The following is a 12,540-nucleotide window of genomic DNA, read 5'->3' as shown; positions in this document are numbered from 1 at the left end:
GGAGTGGGAAGGAGTGGAGAGCAGTCAACATGTTTTATTCAACTCAGTATCTCTGGCATATGGTATTGTACAGCCAAGATAGTGAGTGCCTACTCAAGTGAAGAGAGAAACCAGTTTGTAAAAGCAGGTGAGAGCATGGACGCCAGGCAGATTTCCCAGAATGACTGTGGACAGGGAACTGCAATGTAGTGTTTTCTATGAAAGCCATTTAGGTAACCTCTGGAGACTCACCTTTAATGTTTTTTTGGTATTTCTTGGTAAATGTTGATGACTCTGGATGTGGCCTCTAACATTGCATGTCAGAATCAACTTGTGGTACTTTTTCCCCCGCTCTTTTGCTCAGGGCTAAATAGGACTTAAATGATGGTGGTCAGCTCCTTAAGGCAAATACATGGATGATTAGTCAATGGTAAAAGAGAATATAAATTTGGCTAGCTGAGAAGAGAGGTGTGAACAAGGAGATAGAAAATCATGACTTAATTAGAGAACGACCTATAAATTTTAATAAAACAGATGTAAGTTTTGCTGTTAATGAGTTTTTATCAGAACCCTTAAAAGCTAGGAAAGAAAACACAGGGCTGCTTTAGAGCTATTTTTCTTTTTTTTAAAGTATTTTTATTTTTTATTTGTAGTTGGACACAACATCTTTCTTTCTTTTTTATGTGGTGTTAGGGATTGATCCCAGGGCTTTGCCCATGCTAGGTGAGTGCTCTACCGCTGAGCCACAACCCCAGCCCTAGACCTATTTTTCTACACTGCCAAGATGGTCCATCCTTGGGGAGGGATGGTGGTTTTAGACCCCCTGCTGTGATTCAAGAGACAGCTAATAGAACATGGCACATTAGAGTTTTGCCTTTTAGGATCTTATTCTTTGATAAGAAATGGGGAAAAAAGATAGAGAGAATATCAGGTTTGTTTTTCTAGAATAACTAATGGAGCGTACTGTGAGAAGCCACTAGAAGAAGTAAGAGTACTGCCCTCCAGGGCTTTCCACTGAACCAGGCAGCTGAGATGCGTGTGTTATTGATGGTAGAGTGTGTAGAACTTCTGCTAACCATGATCATCATTGGGAACTATTTCTTCGATTAAAAAAAAAACAAAAAAACAAACAGTGGCATTTCAAGATTTTAAGGAAGCTTCATTGCTTTCTTTGTTACCCTCTTGCATGATTAATTGTCAGCTGATGGGTTTGGCATAATCCTTCATTTTATTTGTGCAGTGCAGCATCGTGGGAACCAGCTTATCCTAGACACTGACTCCTGTTTAATTTTGATGGGTTGGTTACTCTAGTCTCAGGTACTTGCCATTAGTGATGTAGAATCATTTAGTGTTGGAGGTCATAAGACTGAGATTGATAAAGTTCAACAATTTAGTAGTTACTTAGAAGTTTTAAGGAACTGTTCTCATAGGTTGATATCTCCACTAAGCTTCTCAGCTGGGTTGAAATGTCCAGACTAACGTCTGTGTTCAGATATTATACTAAATTATGGTTACTTTAAGCAGCTGGATTCAGGGTAGGAGTGGTAGGATGGTTTGAAGTAAGGAGTTAACTTGCCAAAGTTTTGAGAATGCACTGTGTCAAGATGTGTTAGATACTGAATTGTCTTTGTAGTGAGGAAAAAGTGTGAAAATGGTTTGTCTACAGAACATATTAAAATGTTGCTTTATTTTTTAACTTTTTTCAGTTTAATATAGTACTGATCTTTTGCGGGTTATTGTGAAATTTTAATTAGATCAATTAATGTTTTTTATATGAATTAAGTCAAATCACTTCAATTTGATTTTGATTATGTGCATATATATATATATATATATATATATATATATATATATATATTCAACAAAATTTGAATAGTTTCTTTCTTTGCAGGGGATAGGTAGTGAGGGGTTGGGCACTTTTCCACTTAATTACATCTGTAGTTCTAGTTCTTTTATTTTTATGTTTTAGATTTTGAGACAGGATCTTGCTATGTTGCTGAGGTTAGCCTCAAACTTGTAATCCTCCTGCCTCAGCCTTGCCGGGATTGCAGGTGTGTGCCACTCCACCTGCTATTTCTTGTATTTACTATTAATTTAGGCTCAAAGATGATCAAGGATTGGTAGAAATGTATAGTTCCTGGGAACTATTTTGTTGTCACAGAATAATTTTTGGTGGGGGTAATTAAAGAACTGTAGGTTCTTAAACCTGTCCTGTCCCCTCTGTTCTTATTACTTTCTTCATGTTATCATTTGTCAAATCTGAGATTTTTCATAGTTTAGTGATATACAATGATGAATAAAAATATACAGGTGTCGTAATTTAAGTTAGGCAACTCTGAAGATATATAGAAAGTTAATAAGTTAGATCATTAAGCACGTTGAATCTCTCTCTCTCTCTCTCTTTTTTTTTTTTTTTTTTGCATAAAGATGATTTATCAGTCTGCAACTTAGTCCCGTACTACATTCATTTTAGTGGAAAATGCTTATCAGGCAAGGAGACAGTAGAAAGTCTAACCAGTAAGAGTAGTGGTTTTTGTTTCTGTTGTTTTGCAGTATGGTGGCACCAGAGCCTCATGCATGCTAGGCAAGTGCTCTATCACTTAGTGGGCAAGCAACATCCCCAGCCCAAGAGAGTATTTTTAATACAGTAGTTTCAGAAAAACTGTAAAGGTGGACATGAAGTGCATAGCAGTGGATAAGGGCAATAGTGAGATGATGTGAAGTGTACTGTTAAGATCTTAGGAGAAATGAGAAGCCACTGCCTAATTGAATGGGTGAGAGCAACACAGTTAAAGTGATGACTGACAACTTTGGTGGTGGGCTCACTCAGGCTGGCTGAGGATAGCTTTGCTGCCTGTGTTGGTGCAGTTTGTTGAAGAGCAGGCAGTGGTAATATGGAGAGAGGTGGTGAGTGGCTTAAGGAAATTGCAGTAGAACTTGGAGCATGCAGTTGCTCAGTGTGCTGGGAGGCAGTTTAAGTTTGGGAAAGAAAACCTTGCCAAGTATGATACCTTTACTCAGTGCATTATTACTTTAGAGCCCAACTGTGTACAATTCTGGGGACTGGAAAATTAAATGAAAAAAAAATCCATGCCATTTTCAGTTTTTCTTATAAATAGATCTTTGGAGGAATGTAGAAAAATTTCATTGCTGTTGTTCAGTAGTTTATTTCCTCCTTTGGCAAAATTGTCTCTTTCTATGGTCATTTTGATCATCTTTGTGTCTCTCAAATAATTTAACATCTTTATATGAAAAAAAATAGTTAAATTAATTGAATGTAAAAGATAAAACTAACCTTTTTAAGAGTTCTTTCATATTTTTCTTTATAAAAGCAATTTCTGTTATGATTCTTTAGCTACATAGTGAAGAGTGAGGAGAATGTGCATGCTTCCGCTCCTCTCCCCCTCTCCTCCTCCACTACAAGCTTGGGGGCACTAATAGAGCATAGTTGTTTTGTGAGCTTGCCTCTACAATAACTCTCCTCCCTCTTCTTTAAACCTCAATGCTGAAGAACAATGTAGAACATTCTTTCTTGCAATAGATGCTAATTGTGTTCTTAGCCGGGATCTTGCTGTCACAGCCACAATAACTGTGTCATTGTGCAGGGAAGCCGGGTCACAGTAGTTATTGTGCAGAATAATGAATGCTGTTTATTTGTGATGTGTCGTTCACTGCATCTGTGGGTGAGAACACACAGTCACTGTAATTTGCCTGGCCAGCAATCAAACTGATGTAAAATAACATCATCTGTTAAGCAAGTTAGCAGCCACAAAGAACTATTGACCTTTTTTTAATATAGAATATTTAATGAGAGACTTTGAATAATGGAAATGGAGGATGCAAGAACAGCTACCTAGTGTGTGTTGCACGTTAACCCCTATTTTGCAGTATATTTCCCGGTCAAGTTGACCTATACAGAAGCAAGGGACTGGGATTGAATGTCTGCTGTGGCTCAGAGTGGGAAGAGTTGCTTAAGCACAATAAATTATGGATGGATATGTGACATAAATGTCTGGAGTCAATTGAGAACCAGGCTTCATGGCTATATCTCTTTAATGAAATGTGGATTCTGAAAGCATCCCTGCTGGCTTTTTTCACCTACATAAGGAAAAGATAATTTGAATGTGATGGTGCTTACCTTAAGAGTTCTTGCTAAAGTAAAAGGAAATATTCTGCTGTTTTAAATAACATTGATGGGATTTTACAAGGATCTCAAGAGTGAGAGTTTGGCAGCTGATTATTTTCTTGACTCTCCACATCCTACAATTTCTCCCCATCCCACTGCCCATTTTCAAGTACTTCTCAGCTGTAGGACTGTTCCTTAATGTTGCTCATTAGAAGGGACTTGGGAAATGATTTTCAAAGCAGTTCATTTTATGCTTGTTTCTTCCAAGTTTTGTCAAATTTCTAATAAATATAAACCAAGTTATTGCTTAAAGCGAAGTTTAACCTGATTTATATGTACCTTTATTGTATTCCCTGCTGTCCTGCATAGTAGATGTCTAAATGATTCCTTTTCAGAAAACATTCTAACACAGTGATTTATACCATGTGAAGAAGAGACAGTAAATGATGTCCAGTGTCATAAGATTTTACAATTTCAGATCTTTTTCATGGTCCTGGAATTTAGAGATTATAAGGGGTTGCTATCTTGGGAGGGAGAAATAACCTAGGACAGATGAGATAACTTAACAATTATCTTACCTGTCCATTATAAGTATAATTCTTTTTTAAAATTTTAATTCAATATCAAAATAGTCTTAAAGTAATACCATAGATAATCCCACTTTTTTTTTTGTTAAGTTTATATATTTTTATGTGGTACAGAGGATTGAACCCAGTGCCTCACTCATGCGAAGCAAGCACTCAACTGCTGAGCCATAACCTCAGCCCTGAGAATCCCACTTTTAAATTTAAATAATATATATTCCGTGCAGAAAACTTGGGAAAAAAAAAAAAAAATATATATATATATATATATATATATATATATATATATATATATATATATATATATATAAAACTTTAAGCAATCACCAATCATCTCTGCATTGCCATGTAAAACACCTGTCATAATGTTTTGGTGTAGAGGCCCTTCTGCTAGTGTGTTTGTCATTTTTCCATTAACCTTATTTTCAGGTCAAGGTCATTTGGATGTACTAGTCATTTTAAATTTCTCCCAAGTACAAATTGGCATAAAAGATTTTTTATTCAACATGTTGTGGTGTTTATTGAAAATTAACCTAAAAAATATAGGACTGTGAATGGTTAATATTAGAACATTTTTGCACAGTTTCTTAAGTCTTCAAGTTTTTTTATTTAGTTTTTCTTTTGACACTGAACTTTTTTATTTTATAGTACTTAAACCTTTATTCAGAAATGGGAAATGTTTCTAATTTAGAAATTCAAATACATTTTATTTCATGAAGGCATTGACTTTAATCCAAGTAAGAATAATTTGCTTTCTCTTAATGGATGTTTAAATGGGACCTAATTCTCAAATTGGTTATTTTTACATATTTTTCCCTTAGATAAATGAAAACCAATTAAGATATTCTTATGAAAAGTTGATTTGTTTTTCTTTCTTTTAAAAAATCTCTTCCCTTTTTCCTTTTGACAAATGGACATCTGCTTGCATATAGCTAACTGCTGCTATTTTTTGCTTCTGTGACAGCTAGCCGATGGCGGAGTCTCTTCTCTTCAACGGCCTCACTGGCTTTTCCTTATAGTCCTGTTGCAAGACTCAGCCCTTATAGCAATGGCATTAATACTCCCAGCTTCTCTAAAACCTCAAATAAAGCAATACTAACACCTGAAAGAACAGGTAATATTTCAACTTCTTGACTAGTTGCTTGCTTTGCAATTCAGTCACTAAACTCAAACGTTCATCTTTCATTGAAAAGTTTGAGGGTAATCTTGATATAATGAAGAGTTTTGCTGCATCCTTATTTCAATATCGAAAGGCCTAGCATTAACATGTACTCTAACAGCACTGATCTCAATTGTGTGTAGGAGACTGTCTTCCCCTTTTACAAAAGCACACATATTGTTGTGTGTTTCCAAATGCCTGATGTGCTTATATAGTCAGTGGGTCAAACAACTAGTTTTTATAATGATTCAATTTTCCAAGATTGCAGGTCTTTATATCTTGTTTTTTTTTTGTTGTTGTTTTGTTTTTAATTTTTTGGGGGGAGTTTTTTTTTTTTAATTAAACTGGGGCTAGGTGGAAAAAATAGCCATAGTGCTATTTTTATAAGGTGAGGTCTCACCATTTCCTTGTTTATCTCAGCACTGGTGTGTTCTATTCCTATAGCTTTCTTCTATTTGGGTCCTTTCTTCTTTGGTTCTTGTATCTGAAGCCATTGCTTTTTTCACTTTTGTGTGTGGCTCCAAGTCTCCCGTGACTACTCACTGGTGTATATTATGAGGGTTTTGTATGTTTCTTTTTATGAATGTGTGCCTTTAACATGTGATAGTTTCCATTTTTGATACTACTGTATGTACCCACTAAAGAATGGGCTGGATTAAATTATAATTAAAAATTATATAAACCCTTATAGCAATACAGAAACATGTATGTATGATTAATTGAAAGTGTCCATAAATATGGATTTTCATACAATACCTTTAGATATTTGTGTCAGTGGGTTTTTTTATTGTGATTAAAAAACACGTGACAGTCTGGTTGTGTGGCTCGGTGGTAGAGCACTTGCCAGCATGTGCAAGCCCCTGGGCTTGCTCCCCAGTGCCACACACACAAAAAAATGACATGAAATTTTCCATTTAAAAAAAAATTTTTTTAGTAGGCAGTGCTGAGTGATTTTGTGTTTTAATTTTAAAACATGAATTTAAGGAACAGTATTCACATGGTTTTATTAGATATGAGTATGTGAAGATGTATTTACTGTCTTCCAAATCGTGATGTGTTGGTCATTTTTTGTGATGTTATGGAAACAGGAAAATAGTGCTACTCTATATGAACTGTAAAGCATATGGATATCAGTTCTTTAGATAACAAGCATGTTTCCTTTGTTTTAGGTTACAACTCCAGGGGCTCCCCTCTCAGTCCCCAGTCATCTATTGATAGTGAGCTGAGTACTTCGGAATTGGAAGATGATTCTATCTCCATGGGATATAAATTACAGGACCTCACTGATGTTCAGATCATGGCTCGTCTGCAAGAAGAAAGTATGTTCTTTTTAAATTAGGAAAGTGAGGTTTCCACTTGAAATACAAGTGGTGGGGGAAGATCAGGCACTTCTCCCAGGTAATGGGCAAGAAATTTGGATCTTTCTCATGTATCTTCCTTCATTATAGGTGAAGCTGTTTTGTGCTTCTTCCATTCATAAGAGCACCATGGGAGTTAGGCACACTTGTACTAAAAATACACTAATATATGGATGTTGTTGGTATGGCCTCTATGGAAACAGGTTGGCAGTTACCTAAAGAAACAAAACACGCAGCTTTCTTGGCTCAGTAGCCTGTTCTCTTGAGCATTTATCCCAGAGCATTGGAAATTTATGTTTATACAAAATCCTGCAAATAAGTATTCTTATCAGTTTTATTTGCAATAGCTTCAAACTCTGAAATTCATATAGATGCTCTTCAGTAAGTGAATGCTTAAACAAATTGTGGTATATCCATAACATGGAGTACTACTTGGCCATACAAAGTTACCATTGATACTACATCTTAGATGAGCTTCAGGGAATCATGCTGAGCGAAGAAAGATGATTTTTCAAGAGATGGAATATTGTATAATTCCATTTATATGACATTCTGAAATGGCAGAATTTTAGAAATAAGGACAGATTAGTTACTGAGGATGAAAATGGGGTGTGGGATCTCAGAAAGGGGGAGAAAATGTAATTATAATAAGATAAAACAAGGGATTTTTGTGATATTGGAACTGTTCATTATTTTGACTGGTAGTAGATATACAAAGCTATAGGTAATAAAACTGTAAGAACCTAATGCATGCATACATACATGAATAAACTGGGAAAATATTGAATAAGATGGGCAGAGTATAATCACTGTTGATACCCTGGTTATCATGCTCTTCAGTAATTTTGCGAAATGTTACCATTGGGGAAATTTGCCACCATTATTTCCTACCAGTATGTGTGATTCTAAAGTTATCTTTTTTTTTTAATTTCAAAGTTTTTTTATTCTTAACGAGAATTCATTTTGACATAAGTATGAAAGCATTTGCTCTAATTCAGTCCCCAATACTTGTCCTTCTCCTCTCCTCATCATTTTCCCCTCTTCTCTATTCTATTGGTCTTTTTCTACATTATCTTAAACATACAATTAAAAATGCATTGATACACCTCAAGGTAAATAATTGTCAAAGAATAATAGATCGTTGGACATGGGACCATTTATCACTAGTTCTGCAATAAAATTATAACAATTGGTGTAAACCACTTCAAAGGCATTAACCCTGTCAAAGGGCACAGTAAGATCTAGATCACACAAATGGGCTAAACTTGTTTTGGGATTGTGTTTTCAGGTTAACAGAAACTTGGCTAAGTGTCATTTAAGCATATCAGTTTCCTGCTTTCAGAATTGGTCATGGCTATTATGGGAAACATGGTAATGCTTTTGCAGGATTTAATAAGATACATTTTGAGGGGAAAAGTAGTTATTTTATATGATTATTAGCAATAAATTTAAATTCTCATTTTAAAAAATTAAGGCTAAAAGATTGGATGTCAGTTTCAGAAGTTAAGTAGTTGGGGATAGACTGCTTTAAAAAAATGGTTCAAGTTAAATCATGAACAACTCACAGTTTGAGAATTTCTAGATCATTATCATGCAGGATGACCTAAAACTGAAGTATTGAAGCATCAGTGGGCTTTGAAAGAGATAATATTAGTAACTAAAAAGAATAAAAGAGAGATGACCTTGTTAGAAAATATTTGTGCCTTGGGTTTTAAACTTTTCCTTCAACTTTGAAAGTTGACTATAGAGATTTCTTTCTTGAGCAGAGTTTTGACTATTTCAGTTCTTCTAACTTATAGAAAACTAAGGATGAATATTTTTTTCCTGAATTTTATTACTTAAATATCTCCAGATTTGAAAGGGAGTCATTTAGGGAAATTGATAGATATGTATTGATAGAGCCATAGCAGGTACATTTAATCTTCACTGGAATTGGGGCAGTCTTTTTTGCAACACTGAATTACCTAATATTAGGTATCTGCTTGGTAAGTAAGTGTATTTGTGTTTGGGGGTATTTTGTTAACTAAGAAAAAGATAAGGAGTCTGTATTTGAATAATTTTTTTGCACAAATTTTCATCATATATTTCATTAATTGTAATTAGCGAGATTGAAATTATAAGATAACAGCATTTGTTGTTGTGTTATAGGTCTCAGGCAAGATTATGCTTCCACTTCAGCATCTGTGTCGAGACATAGTTCCAGTGTGTCGCTGAGTTCAGGAAAAAAAGGGACATGTAGCGATCAAGAATATGATCGATACAGTGTGGAGGATGAAGAAGAATTTGATCATTTGCCACCACCTCAGCCCCGTCTTCCAAGATGTTCACCTTTCCAAAGAGGCATTCCCCACTCACAGACTTTCTCCAGCATTCGGGATTGTAGGAAGAGCCCCAGTTCCCAGTATTTTCCTTCAAATAATTACCAGCAACAACAGTATTATTCACCTCAAGCCCAAACTCCAGATCAGCAACCAAATAGGACCAATGGAGGTAGGTTGTGCTTTATGGGTCAAATGAATAAGTGGCCAGTGTTTCACAGATTTAATTTCATCTTCAAGACCTTATCAGTTTGGTGTAAATTTGCATTTCCAGTTGACCAGCTTTTCTGATTGTGTTTCCCAGATTCATAGATTGATGGCTTCATAAAAACCACCCTGATGTTGCTGGCCTTGGATGAGTTATAAACGTGGAAGATCTTTATGTTGTTGCTCCTCTACCTGTAGGAGAGGCAGGGCGTGTGGTGTGAGATCCTGCTTTGTTCTTCACCCTTCACCCATCCTCCAGTGCCTACTCCTAGCACTGAGTAATGGGAAAAGTGTGGATGATGATCTCAGAGTGGACTCAGTTTTTGCATCCAGATTTAGGGGAAGTTTGGGATGTGTTTTGATTTCCTAACATCTGGAATTAAGATGTATATAGCAGTAGGATTATGGAGGTTGAGATTTTTGTGGTGTTTGGAAGTTAACCTGTCCTAATGTCAAATATGGTGGGTTGGAGTATGTGTTATTCTTTTATATATATTTTTTCTGTCTTCTTTATCCTTCATCTTCACTCCCATGCTCAGGAGTTAGACTTCTTGACTTCCAAGAACTATAGGGAGAGTAGTCATGTAACATTTTTAAGCCTGGTGTGTTTTTGTACTAATGATCAACCAGACCCTCACGTGCAAATGCCATGCAATATGGAGAAACTAACCACTTAAAATTTTGTATTAAACATTTATAGCCCTTAATTATTATGTTGTACCATTTCTCAGCGTGATCCAATGGTATTTAACAATCTTGCTAGGGCAAATACACATTATATTAGTGATCACCTGTTGCACATTTTTAGTTTTTAAAACCTTTTCTTCCTCTCTACTTGTATCATTTTGCTAATAAAGAGATCATTTAAAAGTTGGGTCATAATTTGCTGTATTTTCCAATTTCAAATTTAAAAGAATGTTAGCTAAGGAATGTCATAGTGACTAAAATGTAAAAGGTCGTAATACCAGCAAAAGGGTATACGTCAGAAGTGAGAGACGGTGCACTTGGAGTTGCAGCTTGTTAGTCAGATGTTGCAGAACAATGTGGTAGAGTCAGGCAGGTACAAGCCCTGCTTCTTAATTAGTATTGTCAGTGGGGACGTTTTCTTCTATGCCGCTGTTTGTTGCACATTAGAAAAGTGGTATCTGCTTTCATGAAACACCATTTTGGAAAGGATTAGGTTACTTTGAAGTAACTCCTCATAGCAAGGTGGAGATGAGTTATAGTTCAGGGTCTGTAATAGTTTTACATTTCTTGTATGGTTTCTGCATACAAAGGAGAATGGAATGCAAGGGTAGTTTTCTAGAGACCACTTCTGACTAATGAGTTCAGTGGTTGGGAGCAGAGGCTTTGCAGTCCAGTAGGCCCTGAGTCCCAGTCCTGTCCTTACCATTTGGCCCTTCTACATCCGGGTTTTTCAAGCCTCTGAGCTTTGGTTTCCTTAGCCATAAAATGTGGACAAGATAATATCTATATCTCAGAAAACATCTGTGATTTTGCATCAAACCATCTGGTATGTATTCTCCCAACCTGAATATGCTACAAGGAATAAATTAAATAGTGAATGTTATGTTGCCTTGAGTGGATGTGCTGAATAAAATTGGCCTCCCATTCCACCCAACCTTTTTAAATTTTTAAAAACATATGGCTTCAACCGATGTGATTCTGCAGTCTGTATATGGGGTAAAAATGGGAGTTCATAACCCACTTGAATCAAATGTGTGAAATATGATATGTCAAGAACTATGTAATGTTTTGAACAACCAATAATAAAAATTAAAAAAAAACATATGGCTTAGATATGAGCCTTCATTTATTATCAGATATCATTTCAACCAAATTATAAGGATAGTAACTTTAAAACTGATATATCCAATGGTTTTCTAAATTACTAAAATAATATTGATAGAAGATAATTATTAGCATTTCAATAAATTGAAAATAAGGTAGAAATATATCTTTATATTTACTGCTTCTATAGCTCCTATATAGTTCTTGGTATGTTTCTCTAAGTCATAGAATTAAAAGTAGCATATTTGGAATGGTTTGTCGGATATCAAAAATAACTAACACTTGCAGGTTCATTGACAACGTTCTGTACTTTGAGGTATAGCAGGGGTCATTAGTGGTGTGATGTGGTCATTGGTGGTGTAGCCACCTCCCCTGTCCCCTGTGTTGACTAGAAGGCTGGGGCTGGCTGCTTGGTGGGTAACTAAGTCTCTCCTCAATTCCTGAAGATTCCCGAGTCTTTGTTCCATGGAGTGGTGAGTCTATTACCCCTTGGCTCTGAGCAAACTTATTTGCATTCTTTCTTTGGTCTGTTCCTCCAATTTTCTGTTGCGTCTCAGTCCTTGAAGATTAAATTCTTGATTTCTTGGGAAGATAAAAACCAGAGCATTGCTTTTGATTCCTTGAACTTTGAAGTATGTGTAGTTATTAATACAGTCTAAGTTGTTTGACAGGGAAGTGAACCTCATTTTCAAATGCTCAGGCAAAGCCTGGATCTCACATCTTCGCTCCAAGAGGCATGGTATCCTAATCTTTATATTTGGAAGGCTTTATTTGTAAGGGCATATTTCAGGATTATAGATTTGAAAAACTGAGTTGGTATTTAAGTGTGTGTAAAGATTGGTTTTGAAGACTCCATCTGGATTAAGATTGGAGATATAACAAAGAATAATGCGTGAACCTTATTGACTAGATAGTGGTTTTGGGGGAAATTTTAAGGGAAGACTTTCTTGAGATGTTTGGAAATTTTTGTGTATGGGTTTTGATGTTATTTTGCTTGTATGTGATGAAAATATTGTGG

General features: G+C 35.7%; 1 protein-coding gene across 2 annotated transcripts in view; it reads left to right on the top strand.

Annotated features, from left to right (window-relative positions):
• Positions 1-12,540, top strand: part of Slain1 (SLAIN motif family member 1) — a 56,530-nt gene that overhangs the window by 30,493 nt on the left and 13,497 nt on the right. Inside the window, exons 3-5 of one of the 2 annotated variants that reach the window (XM_027941599.3) lie at positions 5,654-5,803; positions 7,018-7,167; positions 9,355-9,696. In XM_027941599.3, coding sequence (XP_027797400.1) covers positions 5,654-5,803; positions 7,018-7,167; positions 9,355-9,696 — 642 coding nt within the window. The remainder of the gene's footprint in view (positions 1-5,653; positions 5,804-7,017; positions 7,168-9,354; positions 9,697-12,540) is intronic. The other variant, XM_027941600.3, reaches the window with a different exon arrangement.

Source organism: Marmota flaviventris, chromosome 4 (assembly GCF_047511675.1).
Source record: "Marmota flaviventris isolate mMarFla1 chromosome 4, mMarFla1.hap1, whole genome shotgun sequence".
In the NCBI taxonomy this organism is placed as follows: domain Eukaryota; kingdom Metazoa; phylum Chordata; class Mammalia; order Rodentia; family Sciuridae; genus Marmota; species Marmota flaviventris.
Note: the sequence above shows the minus strand (reverse complement) of the source record. Positions and strands in the feature narration are given on the sequence as shown.